The sequence below is a fragment of the Pholcus phalangioides genome, unplaced genomic scaffold, assembly GCF_987345545.1.
Source record: "Pholcus phalangioides strain wild (caught in Gottingen) unplaced genomic scaffold, Ppha-v1.0 ptg000039l_1, whole genome shotgun sequence".
Classification (NCBI taxonomy): domain Eukaryota; kingdom Metazoa; phylum Arthropoda; class Arachnida; order Araneae; family Pholcidae; genus Pholcus; species Pholcus phalangioides.
The window spans coordinates 17861591-17877553 of NW_028301625.1; the positions used below are offsets into that span (position 1 = coordinate 17861591).

General features: G+C 34.5%; 1 protein-coding gene across 2 annotated transcripts in view; it reads left to right on the plus strand.

The window, feature by feature from the left end:
• The first annotated feature begins 340 nt into the window (after positions 1-340).
• LOC149065641 (chitinase domain-containing protein 1) overlaps positions 341-15963 on the plus strand; it is a 73661-nt gene continuing 58038 nt past the window's right edge. For both annotated transcript variants that reach the window (XM_089253978.1, XM_089253979.1), the window contains exons 1-2: positions 341-475; positions 7999-8154. In XM_089253978.1, coding sequence (XP_089110104.1) covers positions 356-475; positions 7999-8154 — 276 coding nt within the window. In that variant the 5' untranslated portion in view covers positions 341-355. The remainder of the gene's footprint in view (positions 476-7998; positions 8155-15963) is intronic.

A 15963-nucleotide genomic window follows, 5' to 3' on the forward strand; every position in this document is an offset into this window, starting at 1 on the left:
TCAACGCATATGATGTTGAATTAAATGTTTTTTTTTTATAGTTCACAGCCAAATGTCAACTGAAATAATTTGAGTGTGGTGTTGGATAAATAACGTTACCAAGAGTTCGTGCGTAGCCGTCATCCTTTCTCAGTTTTCGAATCTTCTGGTTATCCTAATCAGATCTAACTCAAGTAAGCTTCGTTTCTTGAGGGAAATATAACGTTCGAATGAAAAGTCAGGGGGGGGGGGGAGGGAAACAAATAATGAGTGAAGGGAAGAAGCACCAATACCGCGATTCCAACCGATACAAAGGCATTCCTACCTCATTGTTATTTATTATATGTTCTTGCCGTCTTGGTGTTCAGTTGGCAGGATGCGGCAAAATTTGTTTTTTCTTGTATTTGTTAACTTACTTATAATTTTTGTACGGTATGGGTCTTGTACATTATCAAAAAGTGACCGAAAACCTCGCGTGGAGAAAAAAAATACCAAAGTAAATGTTCTATTGTTTTTATCCAGTCATTAATGTCTTTTTATAAGTAATGATATTGACATAAATATATAGTTGCTTGTTTTGTGATCGATTCGCAGCCTTGTGTTTGGTACGCCAACTTACAGGTCTGGGTTCGAATTCCGGGCTGGACATTTAAATGTTTGAGCACCCGTACGGAATCGGCCTCAAAACAGATGCCGGCCAGAGTGACACGTTGATGTTTTTTGATTGCATACTGTCAGTTTTATTGTATTTAAGACGCACATACCAATGTAGATAAACAATAGAATAATAAAATAAATTTTTTACTAAATTTTACAGATTTTCTATGTTTTGAATACCCAAAAATCATGCACGCTACATTTTTAGTCACAGATTGTACTTGTATTTTACCTTTTGCATAAAGATTTATTTACTTCTCATAAATTGCTTTCAGATATCACTTGTTTTATTCCCATTAACACAGTCTCCTTCTCCCCACCCACACACACACACACATCTTGCAGCAAGGCCCTCAGTCTGGACTCTTTATGGGCCTTTCGTTTGTTAATTTAGTGTGGGAAAAAACAAAAAATGATAAGAATCGTCTTGGGCCCAACTGTTGTGGATAGGGGGGGGGGGGTGGACATGCTCATTGTACGTAGCTGGTAACTGTAACCTGTTTCTCAATGGTGCTCCTGGAAGCACCCAGAAGGGCTTGTTTCTGATTCTGTTTTCATAAGGTCTTGATCAACATCCTAATTAGACTACTACTTCACCAAACACCAACTCTGGCCATATCGCTATATTGCAATTTACTGCCATTAGTGAGATAGGTTGGGAGTGAAGGCGCTGTCTATCGGTGGTCGCCTCGAGTTCGTTAGGGAAAATATCTTATCGATATCCTCCCTTGGGTTTGAACCCGGGACCCTGACAACAACCTTCACGATGGTAGACGAGCATCTTACCACCATGCCACTCGGGCACATCCTAATTAGACTGAAGCAGCAGTTTTGATTTTCTTTGTGTTCCATTAAGGCATTGTGATGCTCTATCATGCTATGTGCCCAAAATAATTAACCAGTCATCTGGCCAATTAATTCATGTGTGTTGCCCACAGTGGCTGTTTTGGTAGTATGTGTGTATATATGTTCAGATATAACAATAGATAACGTTGTAGGTTATCATTTCATCAAGAGGTAGCATTATCATCTGTTCCAACCAAATTTATGCTGTTGTTGGTATCTCTTCTGAATTGGTGTTGTTAGTACCACTATATAAGTATTTATTCACAACAAAAATTTTTAATTGATTAGTTGATTAATAAAATTCAATTGACTTTTTTTACCTTGTAAAATGGTTTACTGCACAACACTTTTGTGTGCTACACAGAAGTAGTAACTACATTAACACTTTCCGAGGGAAGATAGTGCAAAATACCGATGCTATTGGGCACCTTCAAAAGAACAAAAACTGGCAAAAAATTTAAAAATATATTGATAATTTTGAGCAAAATGTAAAAAATGTTGCAGCTTCGAAATCTCAAAAATATTATACAGGAGTTTAACATTAGTCTATAGGCAATTCTAAACAAAATATGAAAAAATATTGTCATATAAGGATTTATCATTATATTGTGTATGGTTGTAATGAGGTTTCACTATACAGATTATTTTTGTTTGTTAACTTTTTTGTTTTGCTGATTCTGTGTTATTTGCTACGGTACGGACAGGATGACATGAGACACTGTTATGGCCCCCAAAACATATGTGGAATTCTCAACGCAGAAAAGTTTTTTTCTTAAAATTCTTTTCAAGATTGTTCTTCAATGTACGTTACAGTTTTAGGCATATTCTGCTTTGGGGATTCAAAGATTCTGAAAGAGTACAAAGGTTGAGAAACACTATATCAAGTTGATACAAACATAGATTACCTATTGCATTTAATCCATGATTTCAATTATTGTATTCGGTACACAATCTCTATAGCATTTTCACCACAAGAAAAATGACCCTACAATTTTGAAATGACAAAGATTTTTTATATTTTTTCCGAGTGCATGGTTATAAATTCAAATTCCCATAGTCCTATAGCATGGTTTCCCAAACTTTTTGTTCCATTGCCCCTCCTTCTTCAGAAACTTTTTCCTCTCATTGCCTCCATTTCGAGAGAGAACCCATAAGATCCCGTGTTATACTCGTAGCTTCTATTGCCCCATTTGGGAAACACTGGCCTGTAGCCTTATTTGGTCAAATTTATTCACTTGTTAACACAGTAGAACTTTAGTTAAAGAGCAATCTGTTAGCAATTTTGCATAATGATAAAAAATTTGCCCAAATTTTGACTTAGCAAGCGATGATCTGCATTGCGAACAAAAATTTTGCACTTTATTTTCATGTAATGACAACTGAGCTGATGGTTTTTTGCTTTCTTCCACATATGTACTGTAGAATTGTGAGTAATATTCACTCCTTCAGTCTCTGTTCAGGGCGCCTCACTTGAAAAACGAATAGATCCGAGCATGACTGTTTACGTTATAAAACTAGATGTAGCATTGTAACCACGTGTATGTGCGCTTGAAATTTTTTCAAAATTTGCTTGGAGAAAACGGTGGGGCTGATAGCATTGAATGTGACTTTGAAGGGCTAGCTCATGAATAAGAGTCAATGTTTGTCAAAGAAATTGTGTCTGTGGGGAAGACCATGGGACTGTAGCTGCATGAGGATGACATTCAAGAACTAGGAGTAGAACCGGGCCAGGAGTTGACTGTAGATGAGTCACCTTAGTACGTAACAGCAAGAGCTTATGGATGGTATCTCATCTGAGGAAGAGAGAAGTGAGAAGTCCCTCACTTCAAATGAGATTAGATAGATGTATAGAATACGTGGGAATCTGTGCAAAACTTTATTGAAAAGAACCAATCAAATGAAGCTGTAGCAAATTGAGCAATGAATGTGTCCAGCAACAATGCAATTTCTCATTTCTGAAAAATCCTAAAAAGGAGGCAAAAGCAAGTGTCATTGGATAGGTTTTTTTTCAATGTCACAACAAAAAGAATAAGTTTGCAAACAACGGAGTCCGTAAATCGTCCTAAGCAATCGTCTTCCTTTCTCTCTTCGTTTAGAGTAAGTTTATTTATAAACATCATATTGTATCTTTATTTATAGCATTACCCATGGCTTTGCTCACATGGATTTGGTAATCTGAAAATTCCTCAGCGATGGATCCCCCAATAATATTCGAACCCCTGCTCCATAGGGGATTAAATTTTGAAAAATTCCTTCTTTGAGAGAGCCTCTACATCATAAAATGAAACTACTGACTGAATTTCATATTTGTAGTTTCAGCATTTTTGCCTCAGCTGGATTACCCCATGAACCTTTAAACCCTCTTTATGATCCTCCTCCCTAAAGGTTGAATTTTGAAAAATCACTTCTTGATAAGTCCCTTTACATTACAAAATAAAAATACTGACCACAAATTTCATATTTATAGCATCAGCGTTTTTGCCGCAGTATGATTTCTCTTATAACCTTTGAACCCCATTACGACCCCCTTTAGTGATCGAAAATTTCAAAAAAACCCTTCATAGTAATTTTTTACATTATAAAATGAAAATTAAAATTCATATTTATAGCTTCAGCGGTTTTGGCTTGGTGATGATGAATCATTCAGGACGTTATTCTTTTATTGATATTTATTATATTGTTTTGCATTGATTGAATGCCGTTTTTATTAATCATTTTTATATGAATTAATAATTGTAGAATGAATTATTCGAGTTTCCATTATGAGGGAAGTGTGATTCTATATGCAAGCGATTCAGATAACAAGCATATTGGTGGAACAAATTAAGCTTGTTAACCAAAGTTCCATGGTACATGTTTCTAGGGTGTTAGAAGCAGGGTTGGCAAGGTTTTGGACAGTACGGTAAAAACCACGGTATTTACCGTGGTTTTTACCGTACTGTTCAAAACTGTCCAAAACCTCCTATTTATAACTATAAGTGAAAAACTTTGCAATTTGATAAAGAGGTAACTTCTATAATCAATTAAACTTTATATTATATAAATTATATTATATTATTAACTACATTAAATATAATAAAATTTTGAAATTCAAAACAGTATATGCAAAGGGTTGGAAACGAAGAGGAAACATGAAGAGTGTAAATTATTTTTCATTTTATAAATTTTTTGTCACTTTCTGAATGTTTTTTTTTATTTGAAAACAATACAGGGTGTTTCAAAAAGTTAGACCAAATATTAGAGAGGTAGTAGAATACCCATTTCAGTACAAGAATATTAATCAAGAGCCATGATTTTTTGCTGTGAGGTCAGAAATTAAACTGGCTAGAGGTGTGCAACAAGCACCCATTTTCAGGGCTCCCACTCGTCCTACTTTTCACTAAAATGTCCTACTTGCTCGGGTTTGTCCTACTTTTTTACCAAATTCTATCAACAAAATTTATGTAATTGATTTTAATTGAGCAGGGAATCCTTGATATATTGCCAAATATTACAAATGTTGGAGATTACAATTAATGATTCTGCCAAAGCAGAAATTGTATCGCTTTAAAGGTTATTTGGGGACGGGGTGTATGTGGACCATTTGATTTATTAGTTTTTCATTTGCTTAGTTTGAGGGTTCAATAAGTATAGTAGTCATTAAAAACTTCTGCTGGTTGAAAAAAAAATAATTTTGTATTTATTACTCTTCATGGTCTTGGACAGTAACTAGCATTCATCATTCAAAATTATGGTGCAAATAGTTGAAACAACAGTTTGCATTACAAAGCAGTTGGATACATAGGCCTATTCTAAGTTTGGTGATTCTGATGCTACCCAATAGCATTCAGTTGTCTTCTGTATTTTTAAGGCATGAATAGGCATAAACAATATTTACCAGAGTTGGCAAGATTTTGGATAGTACGGTGAAATATAAAATCGTACCGTCCAAAACCCTCCTGTTCAAAACCTCATATTTATAACTAAGCGAAAAACTTTGCAATTTGATGAAGAGGTAACTTCTATTATCAAATAATAAACTTTATATTATATAAATTATATTATAATATTAAAATTACATTAAATATAAGATTTTGAAATTCAAAACAGTATGTGCAAAGGGTTATATAACTGATATCAGGTTATCAAACAATTGAAACTGAACTGTCGTGAGGTTAGATATTAGATTTATGAAAACATGAAAGATACAAGAATGGGATAAAAAGTTGTTGCATGGAAATCAGAAAAAAACAATAGATATGACTACAGAATGAAATTAAACTTACGTAATAATCGAGCACTAATAATCAAGCGCAGCTGCACCTTTTAACATTCGATATAACACATAACTAATTTAGCTGCCCTATCTGTGCCAAAACGATTTCTAAGATAACAAAATTTGAAAATATTCTTTCAATTGATGCATAACTTGGGCGACATGAAAATAAAAAAAACAATGTGTTAAAGACAGTCTTTTGATAAGCCTTCTTCCAGTGTTTTTCGTATTGAATGATAGAATTGCAATTGTATGAATTGTACAATTGTATTGTATTGATAGTATTGAATGTATAGTAAATATAGCTTGAATTTATTCGGTAAAATATTAGCTCCTAGCCTCATAACCGCAGCAATTTAAATTTAACAAAAACTTTGGGTCTTGAAGTCTTTTATCATCATATAGGCGTAATCAGTGTTTGTGAAATTGTGTTTTGTTAGTCATGAGTAGGTGCTACATAGTGGCCTCATTTTCTTCAGATATATTTTCCTTTATTTATAATTAGGTTTTAAAAATTGAGAATATAAAATAGAAAAATCTATATATTTAAAATTAAAAAAAAAAGTTTGAAAAGTCAAAACAGAATAATTTGCATCAAATAAACACTACACCATTGATATATATTCACACCATTATATTGCTATCTAATAAAAAATAATATTTATGTTGAGTTTCACAATAATGCAATGATTATAACTGTGACTATGCGTATTTGGTACCTTCAATATAATATATTTTTAAAGAAAAGTGTTTGGAGAGATTCTGCAGGGTTTTTGACAATCACTGTACTAAATACAGTACCTGCTTCATAATCATATATGAAAAATAAGATGTGGAGTAGAAATAACATTTATGACAAACTAAAAAACTGAAAACAGTGTTTATATTTAAACAGTTATATACGTGATATTAATTTACTATCAGATTTCCAACTGAAAACCATCAATTTGGTGAAAGTTTACTTGGGAAAAAAAACAAATGACACCTTTTTGAAATATTTTTGATTTAGTTTCATTTTCTGCTAGTATTTTTTGTAATATGTTAGTATCATGAAAAAAAAACAAAAAATCCAAAAGGTTTCCACATAACATTTTGAAACTTGGAGGTTTTAGACAGTTTCAGACACTTTTGGACAGTTTATCCCGCGTGTCCTGTCCACAACCAGTTTCGGGCATCCAAAACCCCAACCCTGGTTAGAAGTGCTTCAGACCTCGGGTGATCAGCCTAAGCTTTATACAAATAAAAACTCGAAAGCCAAAACAGGCAAATTGCCCAATGAAGTGGCTGAAAAAAGATGTCCATAAAAAATGTGGATGTCAAATATAACCAAAATACAGCAACCCAATATAAAATCATATATCATGAAAGAAAAAATCAGCTATTAATAGTATATAATACATTACCTACACCACACATGCATCTCGTCTATATTCCTCTGCAGAACTTCTAATGAATTTGTACATGTTAGAATATGCATGAATGTGTGGTGAACCTGTATGTGAAGTTTGTTTCTGTGTAATGCTTGTTATGTGTAGTGCTGCCATTTGCCATTAATTTTTCTAACTATGAGTGAAGTGTAATGATTGAATAATTGTATCATTGTAGGCCTGTTGCTCTCTGCTGAGACTTTTTAATAGGGAGATAGGCCCACACACACACATTTGCTTCACAGAAAACCAGCTTCAGCCGATCACCACTGTGGTGGTGATGGGGTTCGAACCCAGGTCCTTGCAATGTGAGTCTTCCGTCACTATGACCACTTCACCACCATAGCGGCTATATAATACATTGCCCATAAAAAGATTATGGTTATCTTATCTGAGTATGGTTAGCTTCTCTCTCGATTTATCCCTCTATATTGTACGTGTTTGTTAACGTACTGTTTATTAAACATGTCAATTGTAAAAGAGATGCTAATTGTTTAGTAAATGTGTCAATTGTTTAGGAGATTTTTATTTCTGTAATAATTCTGAAAGGTTGCCAGGTCCTGTACTACACCCCCGGTTATGGCACAGTGGTATATTTTCTTATGTAATATTAACATCCCCAAAGCAGAATATGCCGAAATCTGTGACATACACTGCAGAACAATCTGGAAGAATTTTAAGAAAGTGTAGAAAACACTATTATGTGGGAATTTTTACGCCAGAACATTTCCAGTCATCCGAGAGCCTGTTGCAGAACAATGCAAAACATTTTGCATTAGGGATTGGTGTATGAGAATTGTTATGAATGAGAATTCTTATATATTTGTATTGCAGGGAAGCCAGAACGAAGTGAAGCACCTGCTAGGAAGCCAACATTTATCATTAAAAAATGTAACTTACAGAGAGATTTTAAAAGAATATAAATCCTTCAGCATTTCACAAGCAATATCACGTAACTTTGACAATGAAGTACTTGGATACGTCACACCGGTATGTAGAGACTGTTCTGATTGGAATATCATGTATAAGTTTAGTTTTTTGTATTTTCTGAATAAATATTTATTGTTTTAGTAATCTCTATATGTAAAAGTGTGATCAAAATTTTTTGGTAGAATGTTAAGAAGTATATTTATTTTGTTTCCCTGTGTAGTCAAATTATAGTCAATAATTTTCTGTGATTTTTTTAAAAATATCATGTGAGCAGAGCTGCATCTTACATCATAAAGAATTTTGAATATGTTTTTGGGCCAATGTTATATGGGTATTAGTAGTTTTTTGCATGCTTTGAAACATCTCTTGCTAATTTAAGAAAAGTCATCCATTGTTTTTGATGGGATACATAAATTACAGAACAAAGCTAAAAAATGGAAGGGAAATTAATCATCAGTTAGAGCTATGTGAATGTAACATGGGTAATGGAAAAATATTATCTGGCTTTAGGTTCTGAATCCTGAGCTTCACAATTATCAGTTTGTGGTCAATTTGTTGGTAGTGTAACATCATCATGTTTAACAGTCAATATGAAGGTAATAAGAGATGTTTTCTCCCTCTTTCTTTTTTTTCATTACAAATATCGCCCATATTTCAAGAAAGACTCATTTTGAGCTTAGTTAGATATTCTTATGTATCTATTATACTTGAATGTACAGAATTCCTTTTCTTTTGTTTTTGCAAAGCAAAATCCGACACTATGATATCAACTACAGTACAAATGAATGTTAAATACTGCAGTTGTGATATTCTAGCCTTTTGATAGTACTCCACTGCCATCAGAGCAAATAATTCTCAGAATTTCTAGCACCAGGCATTGTAGGTAACTTTGATGGTATACTAAAAAAATATCACTCTTACCACTGATTATACATAATCACCATTTCGCATTGATAAAGATTATAAATAGGTCCCATTGGCATGAAAAGTTTTCTTATTTAGATGACTGTACTTGTGAGCCTGAGTTTTAATTATTATAATGAACTATGATTTAAAAATTTTTTGAACATCCCCAAAATAACTCCTATTTGATGAATTTTGCAATCAGACCTCAATATAACAAACTCCTATTTAACAAATTTTACCATTCTACCCTGATATAGGGTATCATGCATAATCACCAGTAAAACTATAAATTTCAAATATTTATCTTATTTGCCTGCTATGCCTTGGGAATTATAATTATACATATTATTATAATTATATATTTCATAATCACCAGTAAAAGGGAATTTTTTTAGCATTTATCCGATTTTCCAATGACGCTTGGATGTTATGCGTAATAACCCGTAAAAAATTAAGTGTAATGAAATTTATCAAACATATTGCGGTGATTGGCAATTATGCATAACCACTATGGTGATTGGTGATTATGCATAATCACTAATATATTCAGAGAAGAATTTACAGTGGGGAATACACAGGCTACAGCCAGGGCCATAGCGTGCCTTCTTAGAGCTCCAGGGTAGACATTTTCTTGGGGCTCCCTTAAAAGGGAAAAAATTATGCAAAATAAGTGTACATTATTTGTGGCCTCCAGTTGGCTCTGTGACCCGGATGCCCCAGCCTAGTTACAGCCCTGGCTATAGCCCAGGGTGGCAAGTTTGGAGGGGTGGTAAATTTAAGGAAAAAATTATCAAGAAAATTGGACTAAAATGCTTTAGAAAAGTGGCAAAATCATAAATTCATCTCTACCTAGAGAGCAGGGACTAGGTGAGTGACCAAAAAAAGACCTAGAGAGTATGCAAGCATGTGAAAGACTAAAAGAGGGGAACAGGTCAGTTCGATTGAGTGACTACAAGAGTGACCCAGAGAATGTACTTGAGAGTGTACAGTGTGAAAGTATGTGAGAAACCAAAAGGCTATCCTTGAAAATGCGGAACTAGGTCAGTGTGTGACCAAAAAAGCATGGCCCCCACAAGGGTGGGGCTGTCAGGGCCCTGAACAATTACTACCACTTTTTGTTTTTCACACTATAAATTCACTGTAGAAGGGCCAATGAAAGTGTGGTTTGGAGGCTGCTAAGGATTTTAGCCTAAGGACCCTGCTCTAGGATGTGGGGGCAATGGATGGGGCTGACAGGGCTCTTGCCTGGGTGCCTGAAACAATTCTTACAATTTTTTGGCTTTTTCACTTTAAAATTCATTATAAATTCACTATAGAGGGCCTGCTAAACATCCTAGTTTAGGATCCTACTGCAGCATGTGGGGGCCACGCAAATGAGTTACCTAGAGTGTCTGCAAGCATGTAAATGATCAAAACAGTGAGCAAGTACAGTCATTATATGAATAACATAGAGCGCAAGGAGCCAGTTGAGTGAGTGACCAAGCGAATGACCTGGAGAGTGTGTAAATACGGGATTGCATAGCTGCCAAGTCTCCCGAATTTTTCGGGAATCTCCCGAATTTTAGCTTCATTGCTCGACCTCCCGAAAAGTTCTTAAATCTCCCGAATTTTTACGAAAATCACAAAAATCCCTAATTGTCCCTACACATTCCCTACTTCATTAAAAAAAAATCCCCGCTTATGAAAACAATCCCTAAGAAATTTCTTGTGGGGCATGAAGCCCTTTTTTTTTTCGAAATGATGTCACACGTCGTAAATGGGGAAATTCCCTTTTTAATGAAGTTTTACAAACCCTCTGATGGTAACAAGAAAGTTGTTTGTCATCCTGCAGGGAAATTTCTTAGCAGCTAATAGTCCTGGATAATAATTGAAGATTCTAGTGACGCGTATATGGTCAAAATTTCTTTTGTTGAAGTTACGTACGTGCAATATAACAAAGCATGAATACTGATAAGCAAAAACATATTTAATCAATTTTAAAGATACTTCCAGAAGAGGGCGACTTTTCCTTTTTGTACAAGTTGTGTTACGGACATAAACATCGGTCATGGGAAGACTGACATAATCACTCATGTGAAATGAAAAAAAAAACCATCAAGCAAGTGTCACAAAAAGTCAGTGTTCTTCAAAAATTGACGGTGTTTTCCTTCATCTTCCGATGATTTTGGGGTCATTTGCGCAGAATGTTTGTTCACAGCGTTTCTGATTGAACACAATATTTATTTTTACATCACTGAAGTTTTGGCCTCCAATTTCACTTGTTTTTTGCGTAGGAATTTTATTTCCAAGGGTTTAACTTCCATGTGAGTAAAATCCCTATTTTAATTTGACTAGTTTTTAAGTAGGGATTTTATTCCCTACGCTTTAACTTTTATGCTTGGAAAATCCCTATTTTATTTGGAAAAATCCCTATTGTATTTATTAGGGAGTGGTTTTAGCATAAAATACGGGTTCGCGCGAAAATCTCCCGAATTTTCATTTTCAAAAGTTGGCAGCTATGGGATTGTTTTTGATAAGCAATATTAGTGAGGGACCAAACGAGTGAACAAGAGAACGAAGGACCAAAAGATTGATCTAGAGAGCAAGGGACTAGGCCAGTGTTTGATCAATAGAATGACAGATAGTGTGTGAGTATGTTAGTGACCTATACAAATACAAAAAGAATGCCACAACAGGCAAAATGCCCAACAAGGTGGCTGATAAAAAGATGCCCATATCCACCTAGAGTGTGCAAGTATGTGAGTGACCCGAACTGTTGCCTAGAAAGTGAGGAACGAGGTCAGTGAGTGACCAATTAAAAGATTGACCAAGAGGGTATGAAAGCATGTGAGCAACCAGAAGAGTAATTTGGAGAGAGAGAGAGAGATGCATATGTACAGGGAAGGGTGGATAAGCAGCTATAGCCAAGAGTGGCAAATTTGTGGAATCGGTCGTGAAGAAAATTAGACAAGAATGAGTAAAGAGCTGCAAAATTTGTACAATGTACAGCCCACTTTGCAGCAAAATTGTGAATCCGCCTCTGAACATTTTTTTCCTTGACATTGCTTGATTATAAGATTTTTATTTATTTATTGATTTTATTCCCTGCAAACCTAAACAAATTATTATAAAAGTATTGAAAAGGGTACTTTTATCACAAAAATTAGAAACTTTGCCTGGTTTTAATTTATACAAAAATTGCCACGTTTTCAAGACATAAAATTTAATTGGTCAAATGGTCGACACGTTTCGGCTCTTCAATGGAGAGCCGTCATCAGGACCTCGTGGTCAGAATTCACACTAATTAGTCGTGGAGGGGTGATGTTTACGTCTGGTCGTCCGGAGAGTTCGCCTTTGTATTTGCTGCATCCAAGTGGTCTTTTTATGCGAATTGGGAAGCCATCTGTTGCAAAGTGTTGAAAATTTTGTCTCGACTGAGGTTAATAAGCCTGTCCAAGCTGATAAAATAGGTGGCATGTTTCTTCCATCATTAACGAAGAAATTCTGGCTCAAGGAAATCACTGCAAAAGAGTACTTTTGTTAGTAGTACTTTGTAGTGAATGCTTTTATTGATTCAACTTTTTATGCTTGAAATGAATAAAATATTGCTAATTGCTCTATAAATGCGATTAAGTTTACACCATAAATAAAATAAAAATTCTAGACATCGAAGTTTCAATTAGTGCACACAGCCAACACCATCTATTGCAGAACAAGCTTTGTTTGGAGACCTTTTGTTACTGATGGTGTTGATACAGCTCTTCTTCTGTTTAGAGATACAATATTTACCAGAAAAGGGTGAAAAATACGTGAAAAAGTAGGGAAAAAAGATGGGGTCAGCAAAAAACCTAATACAATGAGCTTATCTTATTCAAAGAAGATTGCAGTCATCTGTCACAATTGGGGCAGTACAAAGCAATCAACCTCATAAAGAAGCCTCTGTGTCCTGCTGTGCATACGGTGGGGGGGGGGGGGGGAGAAGGAAAAATAGCCAGAACCTTTTTGAAACATTTTCATCTTGGAGACCAAGCGTTTTGAAATAGTTTTGTTTTGTGTCAGCACTTTGTACCGCTGGTCGGTTAAGACGGGAACTGTCTAATGCAGAAATGGAAGGTATATTTAGTCTATTTTTTTAGATTAAAAAAAACCTGCTGAAACGAAGAATTTTTGGCCAAGTGCAAGTTTTTGTCTTTTGGATGGGAAGAAGTTGATTCTTACTGATCCCCTTTTTGTTAGGAAAATCTTTTACTTGGAAAAATCATGAATGCTTATTATCTATCTGAACTGGTTCTTGAAATAAGAAGTTGGGCTTGGGTGGAAGCAGATTTGCTATTCAGAATTTAATGAAAGCCAGTTTAGCATTTCATTTACGATGTAAATGATGGTTTTTATTAGAAAACACTCTTTTTTTTCTTTGAAAAAGTTGATACTGTATTTTAATGTGTAAAAGGAACCTCCTGATTTTTTGGGCTTAAAATTTGAGGGAAAAAATGAAAAGATATATCTATAACACAATCCATATATAATAAAGCCCTCCTATTTTTAGGACCCAATTTTTGGCAAAAATGGGTTCCTTATCCACATTAAAATAATTTTCATCAGTAATTTTCATTTAAAATAGTTCAGGAGAGGAATAGGTGGAGGAGGCTGAATTATTGCTCACAATTTAGCGATACCATGTTTTGTCTACTGCAGAGGATTTCATTCAGTGTAGAAATGGCCACCAGCTGCAACAAAAAAGTATTGAATTTGAACACAAAAGTGAAGTTCATGGAGGCAATATGAAGCAAAACTTAAGTGTTATAGATGTGTAGAATCTTCTAAATTTCACGAACATTATTGGGTGTCAATCCCATTGTCACTATTTTTAACACTAGAACCGCTGCACTTTCGGTATACCTAGAACCGCGGACTGGATCAAATTGACCCACACTGTGAAAAAATGGTGTTTCATAGCGAAACCAGGAATTTATTTTCGATTCCTGGAGTTTTCCCCCTACTCTTATTCAATGTTGTTCAATTGCATATTCATAATGGAAAATTATATTTGTTTATGAATATAAAATGAGCTTCGAAATTAGCTAAAAAATGATGTAATTCAGTAAAAATATGATTTAGTATACATTATTTACTCTATTCAGTCCAAAAAGATTTTTCAGTTATCCCATAATATGACAAAGATGTAAAATAAGCACGTCAAATTAAGTATGAGAAAGTCTATAATATGATTCTGTCAAATAAGTATTGATTTCTTACTGATAAGTGGAATTTATGATGAGCAGTTGAACAATTTTTTTTTCATTATTCTTACACATTCATCGCATGTTTAAGTTGCACAACCCATGCAAAAATGAACAGTTTTGTTTCCACATTTTTATGTTACCTGATATGAACTCATTTATTTTTATTTATTACTCTTATTATTATTATTTTGATTGCTCACAAACAGTTACATGATCAAGAGCGCACGTTCCTTTTGCGCAAGGGCAACACGTATGATGAATGCAGCTCTTCAATAAGATTTTAGACGAACTGCTTTCGAAAAATAGTTCTGGCCTTCTGTACTGTTCTATACAAAATACAGGAATTTTTTATAGTGAGATCCAGGATGTTGTAGAAAACGTCTGTGATGCCATCTTCCCCGAATATTTTCTGGGCATTTGATCGCAACAACAACGATCATTACTCTGTTGAATTGTAGTGTGAAATAGTTTCTGTGTGTGTGGAAGCTTTGGAACTACTACTGCCAATATCGACTGAAAGATGAAGCGTGCTGAATAATGAAAAGTTTATATATCGTTCTTTCCTTGATAAATTGTCATTGTGTGGCATCATTGTTCCATACAGCTGTTGTTTCACTACCTTTATTGAGTCAGATAATATTGCTCTTCGATTTCGTCTCATCAGCTCATATTTTTTTACTTTTAGCATTTGAGCCAGCTTCAGTGTAGTGAAAAAAGTGTCGGTTGAGGCATTTCTGCCCTTGCTCTCAAATGGCTTGATCAGTTGCATCACTATGTGCTCTGAAAGAGAGATTCGTTGGATGCTGATACTTCCCAAGATTTGGAAATCCATTCAAAACGTATTTGGTACAAGCCAGAATTTTATTATTTTTCTGTGACATCGTTGGCCTCCAGGAATTTGAACTACACGTTTTTTCTAGAGTTAAACTTTTACACTCCCAAAATCTGTATTGAGTCCCGTCAGAATTCGAGGTATTCAAGTTTACAAAGGAAAAAAATATTTATCTCTACTTGTGTGTGTGTGCCATTCCTCCATTGAAAAAAAATAATCTGCTCTGACAATAATCGGCTTTGACCTTGAAATACCTTTATTCTTCACTATCTTCATTTAGAAATACTTTTTAGAAAGGGTAACCACTTCCAAGAAAATTCTACACCCCTTTTTTTCCTATAGAATAGTACATTGGGTCAAAATGACCCAAACCGCAGTTCTAGTGTTAAATAGGTGCGCAATTTCTCAATTTAAATATTAAAAATTTTTAATATTTGACAAAAGTGAGTGTTCATTCTATCTTTATAGGAAAACGTTTCATATACAAATGCCACAACAGGCAAATTGCCCAAAAAGGTGGCTGAAAAATGATGTATGGCCCATAAAAAATATGGATGTCAAATGTAACCAAACTACAACAACCCAATATAAAAGCATATATCACAGAAGAAAATGCTAAAACTTATTACTATATGTAATAATGTTAATATATATATACTAAAAATTATTACTACTGCCCATAGAAAAGATTATGGTTGTGTTATCTAAGTATGGATAGCTTCTTAATTTATCCTAATATGTTTATCATACTACTTTTTAAATGTATTAATTGTGTTAGAATTCACGACCCCTGAGGTAAGCTATTCTGTTCATTAACAATACTATTAGAGAACTCCCTGCAACACCACAACCTGGAGTTGTCCCTCACAAAATGTTACTGGTGTCTTCCCCCCCCCCCTTGTCGAAGCA